General features: G+C 36.4%; 2 protein-coding genes across 3 annotated transcripts in view; one reads left to right on the top strand and one right to left on the bottom strand.

Moving 5' to 3' along the window:
- LOC129283018 (ribosomal protein S6 kinase beta-1-like) overlaps positions 1 to 12,290 on the top strand; it is a 34,331-nt gene extending 22,041 nt beyond the window's left edge. Inside the window, exons 12-16 of one of the 2 annotated variants that reach the window (XM_064113211.1) lie at positions 833 to 973; positions 2,091 to 2,198; positions 3,113 to 3,231; positions 3,950 to 4,132; positions 10,508 to 12,290. In XM_064113211.1, the coding sequence (XP_063969281.1) occupies positions 833 to 973; positions 2,091 to 2,198; positions 3,113 to 3,231; positions 3,950 to 4,121 (540 nt within the window). In that variant the 3' untranslated portion in view covers positions 4,122 to 4,132; positions 10,508 to 12,290. Of the gene's footprint in view, positions 1 to 832; positions 974 to 2,090; positions 2,199 to 3,112; positions 3,232 to 3,949; positions 7,927 to 10,507 lie in introns of those variants that run through there. The other variant, XM_064113217.1, reaches the window with a different exon arrangement.
- Positions 12,291 to 19,714: 7,424 nt separating this feature from the next.
- Positions 19,715 to 25,958, bottom strand: LOC129254566 (nucleoredoxin-like). Its single transcript, XM_064113193.1, has 2 exons — positions 25,392 to 25,958; positions 19,715 to 21,837 (listed from the first exon to the last, which is right to left on the bottom strand). Exons 1-2 carry the CDS (start codon positions 25,701 to 25,703, stop codon positions 21,694 to 21,696), a joined length of 456 nt encoding a protein of 151 aa, XP_063969263.1. The 5' UTR covers positions 25,704 to 25,958; the 3' UTR covers positions 19,715 to 21,693.
- Positions 25,959 to 27,145: the final 1,187 nt, after the last annotated feature.

Genomic DNA, 27,145 nt, shown 5'->3' with positions numbered 1-27,145 from the left:
ACTTTTAGACGTATTAGACCTATGTCTATATTGTCACTAGACCAATTTATTGTGAATACATTCATATCTAATCGTTGTAAAATATTATACAAATAATGAATGTTTATGAGTGCAATGGACAGAATACTTCATGAGGTGAAAGATGAATGATCCATTCAACGAGGCGAAGCCGATTTGAATGGATCATTCATTTCATCTTTCACTGAATGAAGTATTCTGTCCATTGCGCAAAAGAAAAGAAATTCTTTATTTGGTTTATATGAGACCTAAAAATAGATTCTTTTTCATATGAAATTTATGAATTTCAATGTAAAATATGCTCATGCAATGCGAGCTGGGTCTGCGTTGATTGTCGCGTACATACAACATGCGCGCTGTGGTGCCTGCAGTCTGGGTGCACGCGTGCATTGGACAAAATCGTAGGGATCCAAAATTGCACGTTTGATGACTTCATTGTAAAATGAGCTGCATGATCGATATCAAACAACCAATCAAATGACAAGGATTTATCTAGGTGTCACATAATCTGTAATCAAAACTAATGACAGACTGTCTATGTTAATACCGTAGATGTGCAATGACTTGAGAGCTTGTGTTTTGTTTAAACTTGTACCACTTTCTGCAAACTTTTTTCAAATCAACTAGTTCTTGTCCTCTAAGCCTGCAGTCATGTTTTATTTGATGTATTTTGAGCAGCTGAGGCATTTCACTTTACATCACTAGAACCCACTCATCTTCTGTTTCAATCATTGTTTTCTCACATGATGGATACATATAATCATTATTTAAACATGATATACATTAAATATGAAATATTCTCTCTTTCTTTTAGTTACTGAAGAGGCATGTCTCATCAAGGCTAGGCAGCGGTGTAGACGATGCAACCAGGATAAAAAAACATGCTTTCTTCAGAAATGTCAAATGGGATGATATCATAGCGAGGAAGGCAGAACCCCCTATTACTCCTGCTGTGGTAAGCGCATGCCCGTCGAACGAGATCCAGCCCCGTTTTCAAAAGTCTCTTTTTAATTTGAAAAATGTCAGAATTAGTGAATATCGTTTCTTGACCAACTTTTGGTGTAGGTACAGTCCCACAACCCATACAAGAATGAACCCTGATAAAACTAGCCTGACATTTAATAAACCTTTTTTTATTTTTATTAACCCTAAGAAGACTGGGGGGGGGGGGCTGATTCAGCCCCCCCCCCCTCAACATTTTTTGTGAAAAATCTGCCGTGTGAAATTTTTTGACCGCGTCGCTCACTGACTTCTTACATTCAAGTCTCGCGCAACTTTTTGCGACCCCCGGGTACGCGGTTCCGAAATTACGCAACATTTCGTAAGTGCATGCAGACCCAAATTTGCACAAGAACGTGAATTTGTGTACAAATCCAATGCAAATAGTGTTTTTAGCCAAAATTCATAAATGTATCATTAGTTTTCCTTTTACCTTATTTATGGTCAAAATAAAGTCCCCGACAATTTCCATTGAAAAAACAATAAAAAACAGAAAGTTGAAAAACAAAGAAATACATAAGAAATTTAGAAAACAATAAAATACATAAGAAAATAGATGTGATTTTGATTTAAGTACATTTGATCAGATTCATATAAAGTGTCTGTGTACCCAAAATTATCATTTTATTGTCATTATTTAGTTAAAGCAAACTTTTGATTTTACGCTTAAATTAGCATAATTAATTAGCAATGAAATTTTTTGAAGAATTTGATCTTGTAGTTTTGTAGTATATGCCATGGGTAACACATGTGCCAAGTTTTGTCGTGATCGCGCGATCGACGGCCGAGATCATAAGGGGGGCTGAATCAGCAACCCCCCCCGTCTTCTGAGGCATCAAAATAGCCCAGTCTATTTAGGGTCAATGAAGATAATTTTAAATGTACCCATTGAAGAGGATGGATTTAAGATGCCCTGATGTTCAAATTTGTGTAGCCCCATTTCATTTGATTTCTGTGTATATTGCATCTGACTTTCAGCAGAAACAGGTCTCTATCTTTTTTTTTATAGTTTTGGTGTATTACCCCCAAAATAAATAATTTTGAAATGATTTTTTTTTAAACTCTCTTTGCAGGTAAATGAGGAAGATGTGAGTCAGTTTGATTCCAAGTTTACCAAGCAGACTCCAGTAGATAGTCCTGATGATTCTATGCTTAGTGAAAGTGCCAATCAGATCTTCCTAGTAAGTAGTTACCAGTTTGTCCTACAATTCTTCCAGTCGGCTTGCGTACCAATTGTTTTGTTTATACATATGTTTTTATGTATTTTTATGACCGCATAAGTTTGTATCTGTTTGTTTGTCATTCACTCTCTATCTTCTATGTTCTTACCTCATTTTCCTTCTCATTAGTTTTTCTAGAGCTTATACAAAGAGTAATTGGTGTGGTCAGTCTTTATCATTCAGAGCCAGTGACATTGTTATCTGGAATATACATATCTCTCTATGTCTGAGCAATTACTATTTCTTTTTACCAGAATCATTTGCCACATCTTATTCATTTATACAAGAAAAATGCTGCTCTTCTTGAATTTTGCTAAAATTCAGTTGTTAGTGTTACCACTTGGGAAATTTATTTATATATTCATGTAATTAGATACCTACTTAGTCACATGTATGTCTCTTGTGGTTTCCCATTACTAGACCTCAGATTTATACCATGGTTTATTATTCTATAGTTTTTGTTTCACCTGCATAGTAGAGCGAGACTAAAGGTGCCGTTTTTCCGACAGCGGCTGCGGCAGTCTTGTCAATATTGATATCCTAACTAATGTTAAGATTTTGAAGTGTCATCATAAATTTATAAAATATTTTGACCTATTTCATGAAACTTGGACATAAGAGAAATCAAGTATCACTGATCATTTTGCGTGAGTTTCAGGTCACATGATCAAGGTAATATTTCATTTCAGGTCAATGAACTTAGTATATGATTATCACATGAGTGGTGTTTTTGTGAATAATTATTATTATTGTATCCAAAGTCAGCACTGCAGCTATATTGAATCGAGTGATGCAGGCGAGACAGCCAGAGGCATTCTACTTGTTTAAATACAGGCCACCTTATATTGTCATTCAATTTCTTTCTCGTGCTGCAGGGTTTTACCTATGTAGCGCCCTCTGTGTTGGAGAGCATGCATCAGAAAGTCCATCATTTCACCAAAGTGCGGTCACCTCGTAAGATTCCTGGGAGCATAAGTCCTAGGTCTGCAATCAGGTAAGGAAATTAATGTTGCTATTTCAGGTAATCTACATTTAAGCATATACTGAATGTAGAGGAGAACTATTCCCAATGGAGATTAATCATTCAGTGAGGAGCCTGTATTAGACTGTTTACTATGAAATAAAATATCTCTGAAATTGAGGTTTTTAGGCATGATGAAGAAGGATAGAGGGATGGTGAAAAGATAAAAGGAGGCATATCTTGGGTATTCACAATGTTATGCAAGATTACTTTGTGCAAGCGACTCATGATTGTTGCGTATTGTAATTACCCTATATTAATCACCACAATACACTCATAATTTTACTTATTATTTACATAAGAGATTTCTTTTTGTCACAAGGCAACAAAAAACAGGGTCTCGATCAGATTCTTGTAAAGAAAAAAATCAATGCAGAATAATTTGTCCAGAGTTGCTTTGAAAAATGTACATGTATGACATTCAACATGTCTCCTGACATCATATATTTATATGTTAATAGTCTTGTGAGTGTGTATGTGCAACTTTAATCATTTATTAAAGACTTGGCATATGGATTGCCAATCTTTTTTCACAAGTGAGTTGATTTGTTTTACTATGCCTAAACAACATACAACATGAAAATTTGTTGCTGTGCTTAGTTTCATTTATTATTGATTTGTATTTAATTCAACCATGTGTAAAGGAAGCTTCATCATTCCATCCCGTATTTTATTAATATTTGTTTTCCAGTCCTGCCAAGACACCTCAGACTCAGTTTGCCTTTGATGAAGATCTGTTGTCCAAGCCTTCTTCCAGCCACACTGCTTCTGCTTCAGCTCATCACATCCAACCGATAGAGGAAGCCATGGACACCAGCGACGCTTCTAACACTACTGCATCGGCAACATCAGGATATAGATGAAGAGGAGTTGGGTAGATAGTGAAATTAGATATATCACGATTAGATAGATCAATGAAATGAACTTTGATCAAGGTTTGGATTGTGCCTCTTGGATGTTGATCACTCATGCAGTCCTACGGTCAGTTGCCACTTGGGCTACACGCATCGTGTCTACTTCTATTTGGTCTCATCCTACGTAGACTAATACTGGCTTGTCTACATAAAGTTCTTTTCATAACCATTTAACCTAATTGCCACTTAGCCCATCTATCAGTTTATCCAGTTTCCAGTGAAACTATACAAATTTTGTCTAATATCCACTTGGTCTAACACCACTTAATCAATAATGATTAGATGAGCTGTTAATGAAACAAATATTTGTATTATTAAGTATGAAAAATTGAATAGATGAAGTGGAAATAAGACAACCTGGGTCTATGCCCAAGTAAATATTAAAATAAGTGATGATTGGACCAAGTGGCAATTGGATCAGATTAATACTAGACCAAGTGGGTTGCAACATGACGGCATTAGACTGTCTGATAATGAGGCCATCTGATAATAGACATAGTGATTACGAAGAGAATGCTACAATAGCGTCAGCATAAATTGGGCATCCCTGCTTATCAAAATGTTTTCTGCCATAGGAAATACACTTTTGTGTGCCAATAGGTTAATTCTGGATGAATTTCCTCCTGTTTGTATTAATCCTAAGTGGCATCCCTTAGAGTGAAGTGATCACCAACCGTTCGCCAGTTGATTTCTGCATTCTGTAATTCCTGTAGACTTAGGGATTACCTGGTTCTTGGAAGCCACAGAAAAATTTCCCATCCTCATAAATGGGAGCTGCCCATGTACAAGAAGTTATTGAATACGCAAGTGATAACAATGATTAGAACATCCTGGTGAGGACTGACTGTAGGATGATTTCAATTCAAAGACAATCTATAAGCCTCTCCATAAAACAGTGCCAGAAGTTGAACCTCACTGATTATGTTGATGATGGTTACAATGATGGAGACTTTGAAACAACTGTTGATGCGTGTCCATTCATTTGATATCTTATATTTTATATCTCTTGATAAAATCTTTCTCTTAATAAAAGTATGTTCCTAGATATCAAGTATTTGGCGGTGTACTTGAAACCTATATACACCAAAGTTACGTCTCGGTCAACATCAGACATATTACCCAGTTACAGGAGCTGTTGTGATACATAGATTGTCAATTCAGAGTTGGTCTTGCAATATATTTTAAGTATTTAAGATGTCATCAAGTACGATAATTCATGCCTTGTTGGATAGTTTTGAGATTGGGGTGCAATTACTGAGGGAGATTCAAGAAATAACACTAAATCATACTGTTGAGAAAAGGTGAAATGAAAGGAGGAAAAATATTTTACTGTTGTATGCTCTTTATAAAGTCTGCACTATTCATAACCTTCTCAATGTATGATTGGTATGCTATTTTCATTTCTTTTTTAATTAATTATAGAATATGAAAAATTGTTGTTATATGCCCAAACAATTAAGCTTGCAATGAAGGCAAGCGCAATGTCTGAGCAAGCTAATCTTCTTCAATTGATGTGATATCACTATTGAGCATTGTCTGAGGCCTTGATGAAGAACATCTCATTTTGAATAGCAAAAAAAATCTTCGTTATTTAGCAAAGTAGGTTGTGAAACCTGTAGTTAATTGTATTGCTAAGCTTTGTGTTACAGGATCAGATAATTGCAATGCCTCTGCAACGAATGCTCCCGTAAAGAGCTCGTACGTGACTGCTTCTCTTCAATGCATTAACCCATATCAATCAAATACTTTGAAGTCTCCTCTTCATTGTTTTATTTCTGTGTGCTTTTTTTAATCCATTGGTTTGAATTTTGTCAACGGTTATATTGAAAAAGTGTAGTGGTTTCATGGTACACCATGTAACCACTACAATTTTTCTTCTTTGCCATGGAAACCTTCAGAGATTATATTCAAGTGAACAATCACAGTTTATCTAAGGCATAGTCTGAACATTTGTGTTCCGTCAATTTTTTTTATGTCTTAAAGAAATATCTAAGTCTTTCAGAGTGCGAAAGTAAAAGACTGAAGAAAGTGCATTTCATTAATTGTTCTGCAAATGTAACAGCATTTTTATGGTTTTATGGCATGTATGAATGAATGTCAATTAGATTTTATGGTAATCTTTGCCTCCTTTGCTTTGATATGACTAACACGACCCTTGACAAAATGTAGCAATATTGATGATTAATATGAATATTGCTCTGCCTTTTGTACAGGAGAGATGCATAGTCTGCATCGTAATGAAGCATCCTAGTTGAAGCCTGTTCATGTACTCCCCGGGCAAAATACCATGATATTGCGGTATTTGGAGGCGTATATGGACAGGGGTTTCGGAAAGTTCTTACTGATGTGTGTTGATGATATTTATATTTGTAGAGCATGGACACTATAGATTACTTTAATATTGCGATATGGGTTTAAAGGGTAGTTAAATAGATTTATGCTTCCTAATGTACACATCTGGGGGGTGTTTCACAAAGATTTAAGCATGACTTAGTGTCGCACTTAAATGTCTATTTGCGTGCGGTATAAAAGGCATGACCGCATTGGTCAGATAATGCGAAGAGAACACGCACTACTGCGTATTGATCAATAAGATTGCGCGTTGCATATCTTGTACGTGTCAGCATTTAAGTGCGACTTGAGTCATACTTAAATCTTTGTGAAACACCCCCCTGGTTGTATGAATTTGAAAGAGAGACATGACACATCATGTTAAGTGCAGTGAAAATGAAGCAAATTATGGTGGGTGTTTCATAAAGCTATTTGTAAATTACGAGCAACTGGTTACCATTGAATCAACACAAATAAAAATCTGGGGCTCCGTTTCATGAAACCTGTGACAATAAAAAAGTTGCAATAACAGTTAAAGGCTACTAAAATCCTCTGATCTGATTGGCTGATAGAAAGTTTGTTATAGAAACTGAAAGGGTCACCAGTCATTCGTAAAGTTGCTCACAATACAAGAACAGCTTTATGAAACACCCACCTGGTTGCCCTGCCAAACAAATACTGATATTGTATTTTTAGCAGTGGATTGATTGTGGAGAGAAATTATTTTATCTTAATGCTCAACATGAAACATATTTTTATAATACTTTGTACACCCCCACCACTCCTACCACCCTTCTTTCTATTATATTCTTTGTTACCCCTGATATGTAATACTCTTTCCCCTCTCTTTCTCGTCTCTCTCCTTTCCATGTGGGGGCGTTGTGGTCTAGTGGTTACGACCCTCGTCTTTCAATCTGAAGGACGTGGGTTCGATTCCAAGCCAAGACGTGTTCTCCTTCAGCAAGAAATTTACCCACATTGTGCTGCACTCAACTCGGGTGAGGTAAATGGGTAACGGCAGGTAGTAATTCCTCAAAAAGCTTAGCTGGGGTAATATAGGAGTGCCTTGAGCACCTATCAAGGTGGATAAGTGCACTATACAAATCCTATATTATTTATTTATTTTCTTTTCCTTTGAATAATGGTTGTTTCATCTTCATCTTTAAATTGTTGGGTTTTTTTCTGTCTCTATCGTCTTTTCCAAATATTTATCTCTCATGGACTATTTTCAAGCTGTAGTATCTTCGAAGGTAGTGTCGAGCATCTTCATACAGTGCTGCGACATTAAGCAGATCTGAAATTAGTAGCTAGTAATTTTCAAGCATGTACTCAATATTGCCCAAATTGTAGCATGACATTGACATGAATAATGTAAATCTATGCATAACTTTCATAAATATATTAAAACTAAGTTATATATAAATTATTCTGTGACGGTATTAAATGTATTGTAGAAAAATTGAGAGCTGTGAGTGATTTGAAAATTCACAAGCGTTGAAGTCAGGTACGCTAATTATGAAATTATACAGTGATGTTCTACCATTCTGAGACATTGATACATGTATATATACAAACATTCATTCACAATTATACATACACATGCACACACACGCTCACACACCCTTAAAGGACAAGTCCACCCCAACAAAAAAATAATTTAAATAAAAAGAGAAAAATCCAACAAGCATAACACTGAAAATTTCATCAAAATTGGATGTAAAATAAGAAAGTTATGACATTTTAAAGTTTCGCTTAATTTCACAAAACAGTTATATGCACATCCTGGTCGGTATGCAAATGAGGAGACTGATGACGTCATCCACTCACTATTTCTTTTGTATTTTATTATATGAAATATGAAATATTCTCATTTTCTCCTCATTGTCAAGTGAAACAGTGATTAATTCCTCCTTGAACATGTGGAATTAGCATTGTTTAATACTATATGTTTCAGTCAAGTCGGTCCCTATGGTCAAATCTGTAAAAAATGAAATATTGTATAATTCAAACAATAAAAAACAAAAGAAATAGTGAGTGATGGACATCATCGACTGACTCATTTGCATGTCACTGAGTTGTGCATATCACTGTTTTGTGAAAAATACGCGAAACTTTAAAATGCCATAACTTTCTTATTTCACATACGATTTTGATGAAATTTTCAGTGTTTTGCTTGTTGGATTTTTCTCTTTTTATTCAAATCAACTTTTTGTTTGGGTGGACTTGTCCTTTAAAGAGGAACTCCTTCTCAAGATCAAGTTGATTCGAATGAAGATGGTACAATAAAACAAAACCAAATGGTAAATTTTCATAGGAAGGCGATGAAACACAACATGCTAGACATATTTTTTAATGTGTTGGGTACTACATTGTAATGACATATTAAGGCAATAATGCAGGGGTAAATCTTGCAGAGCAAACTACTTTCACCCAATGCCTGAGAGGTTTGGTGTACACATTGGTCTTTGAGTGAGTTTGTCAGAAAAATGTGTTTCAATGCCAATGGCATTATGGTGTTGCCATGGAAATTTTGAAATTGCCATTATATATCTTCTTCACATGTGTAGTCGTTATAGGGCAAAGGAATAAACCACCTTCTTGATATTTCTAGTGTTATTAAACAAATCAACTTGATCTTGAGATGGATTGCTACTTAAATGCTATACAATATAAACAACCACAGTGTGTGAAATGAGAAATACATGTATGTTCTTCGATTTTTTAATTAAAGATGTGATTTATTATTAGCGTGTACTTGGACGAATTGTACACATCTGTTGTTTTACTTTCTTCTATGTTATATTATTATTATTGTAGTAGCAGTTGAGGGAAACTATTTTTGTCAAATGTTAGTTTATTTGTATAAAGAAAAGTTAGCAATTGTGTCCAGGTTTTGTATGCTGAAGCAATTTTATGACAATTGGTGATTTAAAAGTAGGTGTGGACAGCTGGTGTTTAGCTGATTTTTACACCCCAAACTTGATGAAAGATTTGGGCTGAGACTGATCTCACAAGGTGTTGAGTTATCTTTAATTCATTTGATGTGTTGGAGCTGGATTAGGCAGCCTGATTGATTTTCTCTACACCAACACCAAACCCATATGAGGTGTTGGAGCTAGATTAGGCAGCCTGATTGATTTCTCTACACCTACACCAACACCAAACCCATATGAGGTGTTGGAGCTAGATTAGGCAACCTGATTGATTTTCTCTACACCAACCACAAACCCATATGAGGTGTTGGAGCTAGATTAGGCAGCCTGATTGATTTTCTCTACACCAACACCAAACCCATATGAGGTGTTGGAGTTAGATTAGGCAGCCTGGTTGATTTTCTCTACACCAAACCCATATGAGGTGTTGGAGCTAGGTTATGCATCCTGTTTGATTTTCTTTACACCAACACCAAACCGATATGAGGTGTTGGAGCAAGATTAGGCAGCCTGATTGATTTTCTCTACACCAACACCAAACCCATATGAGGTGTTGGAGCTATTAAGGTAGACAACCTGGGAAGCGTTTCATCAACATTTTTGTTCGACAAGTCAGATCTGACATCTTTCCTTGATTTTGATTGGCTGAGAAGCAATGTTACTGTGGTAACTTTCAAATAAAATGGGATTTGCGAGAAATACTTCTGACAATTCCTTTCATGAAATGCTCCTGCTCTTTTATACCAACACCTTAAGGACTAAGCTTAACCCAAATACAGTTTCAACTGTGTAAAAGGTAGTCTATCATATTAAAAACATCTTATTATTTAAGTTTACCTTTGTAAAAGATGTTTGTTTTTAATCCAAGAATGTGCATTCTATCATGTCACGGAACAAGTTTCCAAGGTTATATATGCAGTATGGCATTCATTCGGAGTGTACAATATAACAAAAATGTGGAAATAAGGTGATATTAATCTACATTGACAGCCCAATAGACAATATTGGATACATGATCACATCTCACAATACTACAAAAAAATATGCTGGGTTTTTTTGTTGAATTTGTAGGTTTTGTGTGTTTCAAGTGACGGAGTCAACAAAAGTTACGAGGCTGCTTGGAAAGTTTTCTCCCAAAGTCTTCGTACAAATGATTGTCCAGAGGCCGAGGCTAGCAAAATACGGCCTTAACAGAAAACCAACCCACATCTATGTAGATGTACTTGTAATAGGATGGTGAGACGTAACATGTAATATGATTGGATTTTAAAATGATTATTGCACTCCTTTTATTTCTGTACTAAACTTAACCCATTTTGTTATTTTCAAATCTGCTGTTTTATTTGTAGATGATGTTGCACGTTTAGATTTGACAAAATAAGTCTTCATTATTTTTATATCTGTGCCATTTTTAATCTTTAGAACATATTATTTGTATTTTAAGGACAGAATATTCTTTCATTATTTTATGCATATCCACCTGCCTTCCATTAGTTTGTTTTATTATTTTACTTTGGGTCAAATTGTCAAGTCTGTTTTGTGTAAAGAGATTTATTTGAATAATGTAGTAGGCCTATAGTAAGCCAATAGTTGTACACCAGGGGCATCCAAATGGTGTTTAATTTGAAACCATTTTAGATTATTTGCTGAGGTGATAGGGACATTGTTTTGGATTACAAAGCTGATTATTTTCTCAGCTTTTCTTGCCGAATTGTGTTTATGAATGAGAGGCCTTCTTCCTTACATACCTGCATAGATGTGATACATGGACAGGGACGGCTCTACGGTGAAAATAAGCAAAATAGTGGAAAGGGGATTCTGACATAAACTGTTTATAAAAGATGTAGGAAAAGGGCAAAATATCTTGATTTTTAAAGTTACGACATCAGAAGCAACCTTCTTTTGCCTAGAAAGAGTTCCCTATAGGAATGAAGAGACAACATGAGCTTGCCATCATTGATATACTTCCAAAATTCATATTTTTCCGAGCTGCCCTCAACATTTTTTTATTTTTTAAAAACAAGGTTTTGACAGCCTAGCGAAATGACTTAAGCCATGTTGTCATAATGGAATTATTTTGATGTTATGAATTTGTCCATTCATGATATTTTAAGAGTGTGAGATGACCTTTTAAACATAAATTAGGCCATTTTAAATGTTGCTGAGCTTTATGGCATCATAATCTGAACAAGATTTAGAGTCTTCTCTCAATTTTTTTTTAAATATGAGGCTTTGCTAATACCTTCAACTTACAAACAGTCTAGCAAAAGGAGAATTGCTACACCAAAGTCAGGGTATTTAGAATAATACCAATCAGTTTAGGAAGTACCTTACCTTTGGTGATCATATTTATACCTTAACATTACACCACATAGTGTATGGATACACCTTTTGATGTTAAGCTGACACTGAACTTTACTTAATAATGGTGTTAAATGTTTTAGTCACCAACTTTTAACCATGTGATATGATCCTGTTTAGAACAGGTGCGTGTGGTTGAAACGTGAGAGGATGCATGTATAATCTTCCTCTTGGCTTGACGATGGATCATGATTTTAGTAATTGCACAAGTTTTATTCTGGACAAAATTAGTCATGTTTGCAATATGTATTAAGAATAAGTTGATACACGGAGTTCTGATGTTCACAATTTGTTTTCTGTTAAGTTCATGCTTTTCAGTTATATTTTTTTAGATTTATGTTTGATTATTAAGAATGAGAACACAGCTGCCTACAGAGTATCAAATAAGATATGTGTATCGTATATATATGTTATGATTTCTAATGTTATTATCTGCATTATTATTACTTTATAGCATGTACATTAAAATGAATACTGATAAATTACTTGGAAATATCAGGATCCTTTCGAGTCATTTCTGTCTCTCATGTTCGCAGGGTTAAGGTGGTTGAACATTATCAAACATGATATAATGGCCCAGTTTGCCACGACTGTAGAACTCCCCGCAACATTATGAAATGGAGAGTATCTTACAACTGTCCCCAGTTGATTGGGAGAGTCCCAATGTGTTGTGTATAACAGAGGGACTTGATCCATTGTGTCGTTATTTTCGTGAAAATATGTCTGTACTAATTAATGTATAGGAAACAATGTCCCAATTTTCATCCTCTTCTTTTTCCCATTTGCTTTACTTTGGTTTCACTATCGGCATGTATATGGATCCCTTTAACTGCTGCAGCCCGTCAAGGCAACATCCCCGGGGCTAGGGTTCTTGGTTCTTTAATTCTTACCCAGAATGTAATGTTTCGGTCATGAAGTTAATAACCATATAAATACTACACAGGGGCGGATCCAGCTTTGACCAATGGGGGGGGGGGTGGAATTTTTTTCAGCCACATTTTCCCCGATCGGCCGCTCGAAGTTGATTTTTGTTTGTTTCTTTTAAGGGGTAGTCCTAATAGTAAGCTTTATTCTTATGAATCAATATAAATAAATAATAATCTCATAAGCCTTATTCATACAGAGCGAGTGGAAGCACGTACTAGACATGTATTTTGTCCTACCATTTAAACATTCTGGACAGTGTTTGTGATCCTAAATGAGATGTGTATCCAACTAAGTAATTACTGCCAGCCCGAAGCGCGAGCAGAAATTTTTGATATACGTTTTGATCTGATCAAAAATCTGTTAACGGCTGCTTGCAGTTAGCTATGAAGACGTTAACATATTTCAACAATCAAATAATGCGAGCGCGAAGCGCGAGCTGAAAATTTTGTCATTTCTACCTGAAGAATCGAAATTCTAAGCACTTTTTGTAATCGTGAAAAGGATAAGTACATAACTAAACAATCGATGCGAGCGCAAAGCGCGAGTGAAAAAAAATCCAGATTTACACCTAACAAGAGGAGCGCCTCTGGCAGTCTCACCTTCATTACGCGATTCAATGTAGCAGCAGTGCTGACTTTGAAAACTAATATAAAATAACTATTCACTACATGACATTTGACCTTGATCATGTGACCTAATTTCAGCGGTAATAATAAAATACCACTGTTCTTCCATGGGGTCCTTCTTTCGAATCATACTTTTGAATGTTAAATATACGGTATAGACGTTACATAATTTAATAGACGAATTGTACATTCATGTGTAGGCCCTATCACAATAAAAAATACTGTTTTATACAATACTGTTTAATACATGAACCGCGGGGGTATATCCCAGGGGATATATCTTTAGAAATATTTGAGAGTGTGAAAATGGATTGGTCAAAATACCCAATGTTAATGTGAAAGTTTCCGACCAAGAACATATAAATCACTTATTTATTGAAATCTACCACATTGTACTTTGATTTGATTGGACACATACAGTATTCACTAAAATTTATGTTAAAAAAACATGCATGAGTGAAAGAAAAAGTATTTGGAGAGAAGTTGGTGTCTGAGAGGAAATCGAATTTCTGAAGAGTGTTGACATCTTAATCAAGAAAATTTCTTTAAAAAAAACCCAAAGCTATTCAAAATTAATGCTTGGATTTCAATAATTTGTGAATTTGCCTTTCATGAATTATGAATAAGTAGAGTTGGTCTCCTCTCTTCAAATTGTTTTAATTGTTATTTTATTATCCCGGCTGTAGCTGTGCTTAAGCATTTGAGGAATTTCTTCCTATACCGGATACCCATTCACTTAACCTGGGTTGAGTCCAGCACAATGTAGGTAAATTTCTTGCTGAAGGAAAACACGAACGTCATGTCTGGGAATCGAACAAACGTCCCTCCGTTTGGAAGACGAGAGAGAGAGAGAGAGTCATAAACACTAGACCACGATTGTGATATACCTTCGACCTCCATAGCTTGGATCTGGTAAATAGTGAATTTGGTAATTTCCATAGACTCTGCACAGAGATCGCCCGATTTCATTCCCGCGGTGTCGAAATAGATATCAAATAGTGCCCAGTGCAACCCACTTTGATAAAATAATTTACATCATTCATAGAGTATCAAACTCTTTTTCTCGGATGATCGATGAGTGACAATACGGCATATCATTATGATATACGGTGGAACACAATAATTAACCATTAATTAATCAATTTAATCATTAATTAATCCAGTCTTTTATCCATCAATAATTATCATTATTCATTTGTCCATTCAATTCATAATCAATTTTTATACGAATATTAATTTATTGCAATTGATATTGTTCAATGTAATTTTAAAATCAGCAATTTTAATCAGCTATAGCATCATCACAATTACCATCATCATCGTCGCCATCATTATGATCAACATCAACGTCATTAGCAATATTGGAGTCAATACCTAATTTTCATCATGAATTATAACCATAATCATCATTAGCCAAACAATAGCATCGTCACCACCCGATTGTCACCACTATACCATCATCATCATCTTCATCATCATCATCACCATGATCATCATCAATCATCATCATCATCATTATCATGATCATCACCATCATCATTATCATGATCATCACCATGATCATCACCATGATCATTACATCATCATCATCATCACCATCATCATCATCATCAATCAATCAAACATGCTTAGAATCATAATAACCAACCACCGAAATTATCATCTTTATCTTCAACAACTTTTTCAACATCATTATCAGCAACAACAGCAACATCGTCGTCAATTACCATTACCATCAACATTGTCAACGTCATTTTCCTCAAAATTGTCAACGTTAATATCACCATTATTTTCGTCAGTACCTAATTATCATCTTCATCATCATCATCCTCCTCCTTATCATCATCAACCAAATATCCTAACATCATAATCACCAACAACCAACGCAAGATAAATACTATTGTAGTCAGCAACAGCAACATCGTTGTCATCAGCATTATTGAATATATCACCATCACCACTATCATCATTATCATCATCATCTTCCTCCTTCTTCTCCTTATCATCATCAACCAAATATTTTAACATCATTATCAACAACCAAAACAAGATAAATACTATTGTAGTCAGCAACAGCAACATCGTTGTCATCAGCATTATTGAATATATCACCATCACTATCATCGTCAACGTCATCATCATTAAAACCATCTTCACCGTCAACATAACGACCACCACTTCCATCATCATCGCCATCGCCTTTACCGGCAGCAACACCAACGTAAGTATGGCATGAATTTTATTTTCTTTAACTGATCGAAAAAAAATTGAGTATTAAAGGAGAATGAAACCCTTGAAACCAGCTGAATCCATATCAAAGAGAAAAATCTAAGAAACATATTGTTGAAAGTTTGAGGAATATTGAATGAATAATAAGAAAGTTATGAGCATTTGAATATTGAGATCACTAATGCCATGTAGTTCCTCCCATTGGCAATGCGACCAAGATCTGTGATGTCACACACGTTCAACTCCCTCATTACTTTAGTACTTATATTTCACTTATATTCTCACTTTTATAGAGTCTATCACAAGGAAAGGTGTTCTCTTTATGAGAGGACAAGTAAAGAGGATTCACAACATTATATCATTGATGAATCGTTTGTCATATGATTAGAATGAGCAAAAAGAGATGTTTTGGGGTATATTTTCAGTGTCCAAAAGGGGAGAGTTGTTCCGCATTGCCAATAGGAGGATCTCCATAGCATTAGTGATCTCGACATTCAAATGCTCATAACTCTTCTATTGCTAGTCCTATTTTTCTCAAACTTTTGTTGATCTTATTCTTTGATTTTTCTGCTTTCACAAAAGCTAACTTGTTCCAAGAGTTTCATTTTCCTTTAAGGAACAAGGAGTTGATAGGGTTATAAACAGAGAGTTTTCACTCAAATAATTATAAAACATCCCAATTTTTCGTATTTGAAAAATAATTAAATCATTTTCACGCCCTCCTGCTCTCTTCCTCTTACCCCAGACTGGTGCCATCCTGACCATTGTTATCACCTTCTAACCTGCAACGATCAAGACCAAAGACTGTTTCCCCCTTTTATCATAATTGCCAATACCACCATCCTTCTTAGCAACACCAACGACATCAACACCATCATCATTATCATCACCATCACCGCCATAATAATTATTGAGCGGGTTTCAAACAAATTCATCGAACCATCATTTATGACTCATGCGTGGATCGGGGGGGGGGGTCGCACTATATAGTGTACCCCCTTGTTTTTACCCAATGTGGAAGGATGTGCCCCTTTGGAACTGAGCATGAAAATAATTAGGTCCTTTTTTCAAGTGAAGACCTTCTCTGTTTTCTTATTTAAATTAAAATCTGTGCCTTCTCCCCCTCAGTTCAAAAATCTGCCACTGTTTGAAATTATTTATCGGAAAGGAAACCCTTTAAAATCATGTCTTTTCCGACATTTTTCCATCCTGATATTTCATTTCATACAAGTGCTTATCCTTTCTAAAGCTAGATAATAAAATGATACACAAGAGATTTGTTTTATATATCAGACAAGAAGTGCCCCTTATCATTTTGTATTTAAGGTTTTTTTCATAGCCGATGTGTTTTGGGATGAGCGAGCGGGTCCGGTTTGTGGGTGTGGGTGTTAAATGTAAGAACATGTGTATGTGTCGCAAAGATTTTAAAAAAAAACAGAGTTTGCAAAATGACGTATCATTCATGTTTTACAGTTCCCTCTTCCTCCACCCATGACACCAAGAAGACTTAAGCACACAAACATTTGATATGGACATTCCAACTACTAAAATCTTACTGATCAGAGTTCAGGGGCCAATCTTACAAAGACTTGCGATTGATCCGATCAATCGCAACTATGGAAAGCCAGCAAAGTCAACATATAAAATGCATGTTTTCTCAATTTTTTTTTCTAGTCATGAATGTATATCCATAAATTCATTGACTTCTTGACAGTTCGGTGTGTTCTCAGGGGCGTAGCAGGGGTCGTTGGCCGGGGGGGGGGGGGACAAGAGCCGAAAATTTCCCGGTCATATCATGGTATGAACAGGATTTTTTTATGATTGTGCCCCAGCATTATGGCGAAGCTCAACGCGTGATAAGTGCAAAAAAAAAGAAGGAGCACAGCATGGCGCGCGCGGCAAAAAGTTACTTTATACAAGTCCCGAGCGAGCGAGAAAAAAACACCTTTTCATGAGAATCTATAACTTTGAGATTGATTTTGACAAAGTATTCAAAAAATAACATCATATTTTACATCTTCCCTTCCTTTCATCTGTTCTTTTTTGTTCTCGGTTGTAAAACTTTTTTGGGGCAGTGCTATGCAGATTGGGTCCGAGGCAGTGGCGGTACCAGGATTCTTAACCTAGGGGAGGAAAAAGAACATTTTTTGGGGGAGGGGGCAGCACAAGTTTTTTTCCTATTTCACAAAATCTAGCGAGAAGTGTGCGCTAATTTTTTCAATGTAAGCATTACTGAATTGAAAAGGGACCTGTTCTGAGGACTGGCTGTTTGCATTGGATCATGAAGATGATATCTCATCAAATGCATAATGCGAGCGCGAAGCGCGAGCTGAAAATTTTTGATATTCTGAGATGATGACTGGACGTTCTAAGCATTTTTTGTTATCATGAACTGGATGGCTATCTAACTAAACAATTGATGCGAGCGCGTAGCGCGAGCTGAATTTTTTTTGACAATTATGAATACGCAGTTTGTGTATCTCGCTAAAACGAATAATGAAAACTCTAATCGCGAGAAGCATATTGACTTTAACACTGCATGGATTTTTAAGCCCCATGTGAACAGATAATTTACTTATCTCAGTCAACAGTTACTGCTAGCACGTAGCGCGAGCGAAATTTTGAGTTTTATATAATGACCTGAAAGATTTATGTTGAAAAAAATTGTTGGGAGCTAACAGTGAATGGATGAGAGAACAATTTCAAAATCTAAAGAATTAACAAAAAGCTGTTTTGGAGTACTTTGCAGTTTTAGTAGGATGCTTATGACACCATTAACTATAATTTTTTTATTTTTCAAAATTTCGGGGGGGAGGGAGCAAGTGGGGGCCCCCGTGTCCCCCCCCCCCTTTGGTGCTATCCCTGGTCCGGGGCGGAGCAACCGGAACCTCGTGATATTTTTAAACATTGGCCACTTTTTTATCGAACAGCAGGAACATACCACACATAACTTCAAAGCGGTGGCGGATAATAAACAAAATATTTTGAGGCAACACAACATAAAGTTTATTTTTAAAATTCGCCAGCGAGCGAAGCGAGCCAAAAAAAATGGCCTTTTAAAATGATTTTGAAATGAAATTCTAATTCTCGCTACCCCAAATAGCGATTTCGCCGAGATCCGGGGAAAATCCCTGGAACGCGCATTGCATTATGGGATAGCTTTTCGTTACAACAACTTCCTGTTCGGAAGCCGCACGCCGTCGTCGCTGGGCATGCATATGCATATATCGTCTGCTCGAACTCGCTACACTCTCCTGCCGTCGCAAAGATTTTAATGTTTATTTGAACATTTCGTTGATTGTTTATTAGTATTATTACGTCTGTTGATTATCAGTTACGATGGTCTTCTTTTGTGAGTCCGCACAGTGCTGGGCTCATGATTCGAAGCGCAAGAACCCTGACAAATGGGGATGGATGAAGGACGTAACTTGGGTGAAATTTAGTGATAGTAGCTTTGGAAATTTAGCCAAAGTAAACATTAAAAGGCTTTTTACGGTAAATCTAGTAAGCGTAAAGCTTTACCCAATAGGGAGATCCTTGGCTAAGGAATTTTTTAGCGACCATTATTGCTCAAAATTTAGCAAGCTTATAATAGCCGCCATCCACCTTTCTTCCCGTTCTTTATATTTTCCAATCCTCAGCAGCCCGGTCGTGTTGTTAAGTTCTTTTGTTTTTTTCTTGTCCATTTTCTTCATATTCTGATTTTTCAGTTTAGCTTTTGGCTCTACTTTCATTTCTCGTTTCTCTTTGCCTCTTTCTCCCATTTTCCCGCCATTCTTGCCTGTGCCATTGAGTCATATCCTTTGATTTTATATCCCTCTCTTGCTAAAAATGCTACTGTATTCATATTTCAGGATATTTTGTACTTTCTCAAATGTTCTTTCCTTCATTTTCCCGCTTTCCTTCTATTTTCTCTATTTATGTTCTTCTTTCTGTCCCCTTCTTTCCTCTTTTTTTTTCTTTTTTTCCTTTCTTTCTTTCCCTTTCCCTTTCTATCTTTCTTCCCTTTTCTCTTTTTCCCGTTTTTTTTAATTTTCAAGTTGGTGTGTGTTACCCCCCTCATATCTGGCCCTGTATTTTCAACAAACACATCTCTCTAAAAGAAAATGTCAAACCAATTATATAAGAACAAATCTCCGGTTAGAAAAGAATTTTATTTTTTTTTAAAAAACAAAAAGACACAAAATATTTTCTTCGTAATTTACCAGTTTCACTCCAATAAATTGTTTTCAAAAATATAAAGCTAAAAGAGTGTGTAATAAAATTCATGATAAATTTTCCCGAAATGCATGAGAACACATCAAAGGATTGCACTACATAGAATATAAAATACAAAATACTCTTATGATTATCTCGATATTCAACTAACTAAAATATTCACACAAACCTGTAGAGTGCTTACTTTCCTTTATACCATTACCATCAAATTAAAATAGACGAAAGAAAGTGGTTCTATGACAAATTAGTGAAATTGACAAGTCGACAATGACCTTGCCTCCTATGACATTACGCAATCACTACATATAGACACTTTCTATAACGCAGAGTCTTTTCTCAAAAGCCCTTCAAGACAACACAGTATTTGTCGAAAATCGGTGAATCAAAAGTCATATACTTGCAATTTTTCGTCCGGTTCGAATCTCCGGACTGTCTGCTATATCCTGGTCCCCCAACTTTCGACAAAAACCTCTCAGCTGTCCATTGTGATTTGACTTACATTTTAAAAGGAATCGGTGCGTTGTAGAAAGCGTCTGCGTAGGAATTTCGAATGGATTGGGCTGACTTATATAACGTCACCTTTAACGTCTTTATGGTTTTGAACGTGCAAAGTTGCACACTTTAACAGTGCTCCCAGTGCGGCATTTGACTGCACCATTTTAAGATGAGAAGTTGAACATTTTTCTCTCAGACTTTCGTCATCGAGATCATATCTCTAACACAAAAGAACAGCACACAATGTAAATAGAAACATATAAGGTCGGTGTATAAAAAAATGAGTGTGTCCTGGAATTATTGTTCACACGTAGACGATATTCGATATATTCATCGATACGTCGTAATCTACCTTATTATGTTCGATTACGCTCCACGTACTTCAAACCTGAGATATTTGTTTTCAACCCGCATAAAAAGAGATACGGATAAGCACGATGATATAAAATGCTGCCTGATTCTGATGATTAGGAAGATGAAAACAAATCATTTGGAAAATGAATTGCTTCGGTGATGATGATGTCATATAGGCCTATAATGGTAACGCGGTTACTATACTTGCCCTTGTGTTTTCAAACATAAACTGAAATACCATTATCAAAGAGACATAAAAAATATTTGAAAAATAATAGTAATTAACTTCTGTGCATCATAATAATTTAATAATTAAGAAAGAATTAATATCAAGATCGATTAGGGATGCATTATTCTCCATTATGGTCTGGTTTATGTTTGGAAATATTAACAATGACTCGTTTTTAAAAACAAGAGTGAAAACAGAGGGAAACAATTACCAGCTTATCAGATTGCCCACATGTTGACACCCCTCCGCCTTCGTATTCAGTCCAAAGAACCAGTTAGGCATAATGAGGTTAAAAGCCCATTTCCTTTCATCATTTGAAATATCCACACAGCATTGCGTAAAATTTACACAGCATATTACTATATTTTAACCAACAACGTACTTTTACAGATATTTTAGATAAAACTTTCTTTATACATAAGCCTACGAATATGATACAAAAAGTACGGTGACTGTCATCAAGAAATTTTTTAAAATGAAGAAATTTTGACGAGCAGCAGTTACTTGGAGGGATATGGTCCCATCCCCCTCCATCGCCCTTAGTAATAATGTATGCGTTTACATTATTATAATCAAACTTTTTTAAAAAGATACAAAATAGACAATATACGCTACGACCATGGTAATTGTTGTCAGGAAAGTATGCCTTTCGATACAAACAGTGAAGATGGCAGAGAATATGTATCTATGGTTTCAAGAGGTGTTCAAACTCGCAAAAGTAGAATCAACAGCAACGACATCGGAATGTCGCTCCTATGTACTTGGAAAGATGGTGGTTGAGAGGGGGAGAGCGCGCATCCATCAAGATAATGCTGAGCCTACTCTCGCCATGGGAACTCGTCTCCCTCCGAATCATCCATCACTTTATTCCTGCCTTGCTTGCAAACCACTTCGCATGTCTCGCTGTCGAGGATGATAAACGTTGGGATACCCCTCACACTGTACTTCTCACCAAGTTTTTCCTGATGGAATGATAGAGAAAAGGACGACAATCGAGTAAGAAAGGACCCACCAAAACGATTTCAGAAGATCATTGGTGTAAAAATCACATTTTGAATATATATATATATATATATATATATATAACGATATTACTAATGAGGCAAAGTGGTAATGCATTGTACTTAGTTCCAACTGTTTATTTTGAAGTCCAAATTTTCGACGTTAAACACACGTCTTCTTCAGGGATACAAAAGCTCAAAGTGACAAGAACTGAAATAATAACATTCATGATTGTGGTAGTCATGGAACCGCGCACAAAACAGCATCACCGTCATAATAATTAAAAAAAGCATATTGGAAGCGCAGGCTGTAAAAATTATCGCGTGAGGACATCATTGTTGTGAGGACATCATTATTATGACGCCACCACAATCATGAAAGTGCAAGAATAGAATGGATAAAGGCTTATATATCAAGAAAATAAATTGCGATAAAAGGAGGTGACAATGACCTCCCAAATCACTCTATCTTGAAATCAACTGTTAATATGTATGGAGGAGAGTAGAGCAATAATAATAATAATAAATCTATGAGAAATTCCTGAAATTATTTATAAAAATTGTATTTGTCCTGCCAAGACAGATCCTTGTTTAGGCCATACTGAAAACTTCGGCTATGAATAATGGCTCGAAGTTCATATCAGCGAGTTTCCTCTCTTCCGCGGATTTATAACCTCCTCCGAAAAGAACTATTTTGAGATCACTGATAGAGTGATTTTCTCTGTATATATAAAGACATGTCAATTCTCTTTAGAATTCGCTTGTCAACTATCCTGACTATATACCTACCCCCCTTATGATATCAAATGGATGAAAATAATAAAACAATTAAAGATTTAAACGATTTGCACACGACGAATTAGAGGTGCAGATTCGCGGGTATTCAGGGTCAGAGCCAATATTCTGCCCCAATTAGCGAATTCATATTCAGTGTATGATCTGCTGAGTACTGACAAATAATGAAAGCGATAAATTATGTGGAAATGAAGTTCCGATACTAGGAAACGGAAGAACAGTTCTTTAAATGAGTCATGAGATTTCTGATCGATATCTATATGTTACGTAATAGGAATGAGTCACATAAAATCCACCTCAAAAAGATACTTCGTATATATACCTGATGTGTTCGCTTTATATACCAATTTTAAAGAAGATTAATACAGACGGGTGGAAAATAAACAAACAAACAAACACATAATCAACAAAATAATTAAGAAAAGCTGAAGAAAATTTTCTTCAATTATTTTGTTGATTATATTCTATCCTTGATGGAGAAGATATTTTTTTAGTGTATATATATATATATATATATATATATATATATCTAGCATCTTGGTTTTCCACGTATTGGCAATAATAATAATAAGACATCAGAAATGCGAAACAAATTCACGAGTAATGCAGTTTTTGAAGTGCCAACAATTAAGTTCTTTTATTCACTCTCCAAATAACAGCATTCATAACAGCATTTTGCGCACCTAGCAGTGGTTACCCTAGTCCCGCTGAGATCGCGCACGCTTTAATAAAAACAACTGTCATTCAAACTTGTCACAATTCACGAATCTTCCCTGAAGAAGGTAGATGTCTACCGAAAATTTGGAGAGTGAATAAAAGAACTTAATTGTTGGCACTTCAAAAACTGCATTACTCGTGAATTTGTTTCGCATTTCTGATGTCTTATCTATATATATATATGTGAGAAATTATACATGTACAACATCTTCATTCATTTCTTTCACAATATATATATATATATATATATATAAATATATATAAAAGAGGCAAAGTGGTAATGCATTGTACTTAGTTCCAACAGAGTTTATTTTGAAGTCAAAATTTTCGACGTTAAACACACGTTTTCTTCAGGGATACAATAAAGCTGACTGTGAGCTTTATTATTGTATCCCCGAAGAAGACGTGTGCCAAACGTCGAAAACTTGGACTTCAAAATAAACTCTGTTGGAACTAAGTATCAATGCATTACCACTTTGCCTCTTTTATCTCATCTATGTCCAACACGCGGAATGTAATATCGTTATAAATATATATACATATATATATATACATATATCAAATTGACTGCATCTATAATATCTCCCTTTTTACTTTTTATCTATCCAGGGGCCGCGCCACAGTAGGGCAGGGGGTGATCGACAGCCATAAATATTATATAAAACAGGAGAAGAAAAGGACAGGGAAAATGAGGAAAGAATGGAGAAGAGTAAACAAAAAACCAAGAGAAGAGGTCTGTTGGGTCGTGTTACTGCATGCGTAATAATGCCCCCACACAGTAAAAAAAATTATACAACGCTGATTACTATATGAACCTCACCATGCTCACAGTAATTGTTTAAACAGTTTAAACAAGTGTTTAAATCTTAAGCAACAAAGTTTAATTTTCAATATCTAAATTTCAATGAATTAAACATGATTGTTTAAACGGTTAAACAAATACTGTAAGGTTCATATAGTAAACAGCGTTGTATAACATCTTAAACAGCGTTTTTACTGTGTATAACTTGAAATAGTATCCTACAGTGCCGACCCAATTGCTCATGAGCCACCGATCTATACTTCCGTATATATCGACAAGATTACGGTCAGTAGCAAACCGACAACAAAACAATCTATTTCAGTTCCTATTCATAAATTAATTCATGCCCCACCAACTCCCGCAAAATTATCAGTCTGTCAGTAGGCCTACTGAGCGTTACAGTACTTTAAACAGGCACGGAATACATAGTATAAGCGTATTTTGTACATCCGCTTGCGACGGAGATGGCCTTGGAAAGCTGAATAGAGCCATCTGAACAACAGCGCCCATTATTTACTGCTGGGTAAAAATAATTAACATGGTGGTTTGAGAGTCTACATAGCATAGCTGCTACTTTATTTCCTAATTCTTTCAAGTGGTGTTGACCATCACTAAAGTTGGGAAACATGACAAAATGATTAGGGCACTCAGATCGAGGCAAGATTTTTTTCTTCTTTTAAGTCCGTATTGTCTATTCAGGGGCCGCGGAACCGGGGGGGGGGGGGGGGGCTTCAGCCCCCCACTTTTTTCCAAAACCGTGTACAAAAACGTAAAAATGACCATATGATTGTGATTTTTAGCATGGTCAGCCCCCCACTTTTGGCTCAGCCCCCCCCCCCCCCCCCACTTTGAAAACCGTTCCGCGGCCCCTGCTATTGAGTATGATCATGATGTCCCCGATTAATCAGGCGCCATCGACTATTAACAATGTCTAGTTGGAGTTGGACGCCAAATTGGAGCCAATGCGCCTTGATTAGGTTCGATATTGTGATCAAGATGCCCCGCAAGATGCGCTTGCTCTTTTGAATATTTTACGTATCGCACAAGCCAGATCACGACACTCGCCTGGCCTGCATTCTTCTTCTTATTCTCCTTCTTCTTTTTTTGTGATCGGGGTTATACTGTTAATCTACTATATGATCGGCATCAGTGCCAGTGGGTGTAAGGTATACCTGACGTTAAGATCTTTTAATTCTCTCACCTTCCTCTCTCGATCCTCATACGGGACACATTTCCAAGGCATCTCTTTGACGTAGTAATCTTTGAACTGATCCGCAGTCTGATCGGAGCTGACGAAGACGATCTCCAACTTGCCCTCATTCTTCTCCTTGAATTCCTTGTAGAATTTGGCCAGCACTGGGGTGAACATGCGGCAAGGAGGGCACCAATGCGCTGAGAAATAGATGCCCACGTATCTCCCTGAACCCACGAGGGTTGAGGTATCTACAGGCACCAGCTCTCCATTTTCTTGTTTTTGGCAAATTTTCTCTCCTAGAAGCTCCACGAGTGACATATTGCTCGGTTATATTCGCACACCAACCTCACAGGGATAAAATCAATGGATATGCTCGTGTACGCGTTCTATTGAAAACAAACAGCAGTAGCTAGCTGGTGGAGCTGGTTACCCTTATTTATATCCTAACAGCGATCAATGTTTCCTGCGTGCGAGTCACTTCTGTTGGTGACGGGTTGGTGACGTAGTGGTCTATTAATAGCACAATTAAGTATACACGCCACTCAGGAAATATATGGACATTGTACTCAGGGTGTATGGGGGTGTGTAGGCTTAGGGTAATACCCTAGACTGAAAAAACAGTTGTTTCGGAGGATTTTTAACATTTATTTTTTATTTTTTCAGAGGGAGGGGATGCCGCGCAGCCAGACGAATCCTGACCGAAATAGACTGATTCTTCGGTCTAGCTTAGGGTGTGTTCAAGTGTCTATTTTCAACATGAATCACCGAAAACACGCTATTACCATGATTACAAACACGATCAGCGGTGCACCGTTCAGTTTATACCGGGGGGGGGGGGGGGGGGGGCAGTCAAATATATTGCTGTATACACATGCGGACAAAAAAAAAACGCTTAAAAAGGGTGTGTTTTTCCAGTTTTGGACGCGGGCCGCGCGTGCACTCGTTAAGGGTATCAAAAACACCGATTTTCGAAAAAAAAAGAGATGGTTTTGAAATACTGGTCAATGGTCAATCGCGGGGTCAAACGTATTTAGGGTATGTTTTTTCAAAGGTTTTTTTAAGACTACCCCCCGGGGTCATATTCTGGCGACAACTTGTTTAGGGGCCAAAATGTGTAAATGAAGCCCGCGAAAAACTTGTTTAGAGGGTTATTTAGCACACAAAAAATCTCGTTTTGGGAATATTTGGAAAAAATTTGGTCACGCATGTGAACAGCAATACATTTGACCGCCCCCCCCCCCCTGGAGTGTAGCAGGGAATTTTATTGAGGGCAATTCCCTGATATAAGGACTACATCCTGTGACTCTACTGTATTCCCGTCGGAAATTCGATAGCGAAATGACAAACACTAAGCGTTGTTTCTCGATCATTGAGATTTGAAATGTCACGGTGTTGTAAATGGCTTGTCCTAAAATACATCTTTTGAGTATCTATTGTATAGATAAAATGAGCCAATAATGTTATGGCAGAGAAAATAACACAGAATTATGTCTGCAAATTAACAAGTATCACACGGATCATAGAAAGGCCCCTATACTTTCAGATTGTATAAGATGCTAAGTGCGTAAATTCGTGAGTAACTCATTATGCGAACAGCTTAAGGCCACCGCAATCCTTACGATTGTAGCACAAGTTCCAAACAGCTGCGATGATGCGATCGAGTGAAGCGCCCGTGCGAGAATTTTTTTTGACACTTTTTAATACAAGAAAAAATGAGATAGGTTTTTACATAATATTATGAAATTTCCATCACATTTTAT

This window comes from Lytechinus pictus, chromosome 2, assembly GCF_037042905.1.
Source record: "Lytechinus pictus isolate F3 Inbred chromosome 2, Lp3.0, whole genome shotgun sequence".
Classification (NCBI taxonomy): Eukaryota; Metazoa; Echinodermata; class Echinoidea; order Temnopleuroida; family Toxopneustidae; genus Lytechinus; species Lytechinus pictus.
This window is presented reverse-complemented; position numbering and strand designations above follow the sequence as displayed.

What these genes read in the sequence shown, in the direction of transcription:
- LOC129254566 (XM_064113193.1), bottom strand. Translation starts at nt 25,703, where the DNA reads ATGTCACTCGTGGAGCTTCTAGGAGAGAAAATTTGCCAAAAACAAGAA. An exon ending in ATGAGGATCGAGAGAGGAAG is followed by an intron (nt 21,838 to 25,391) that starts GTGAGAGAATTA and finishes TCATTCCATCAG; the next exon opens with GAAAAACTTGGTGAGAAGTA.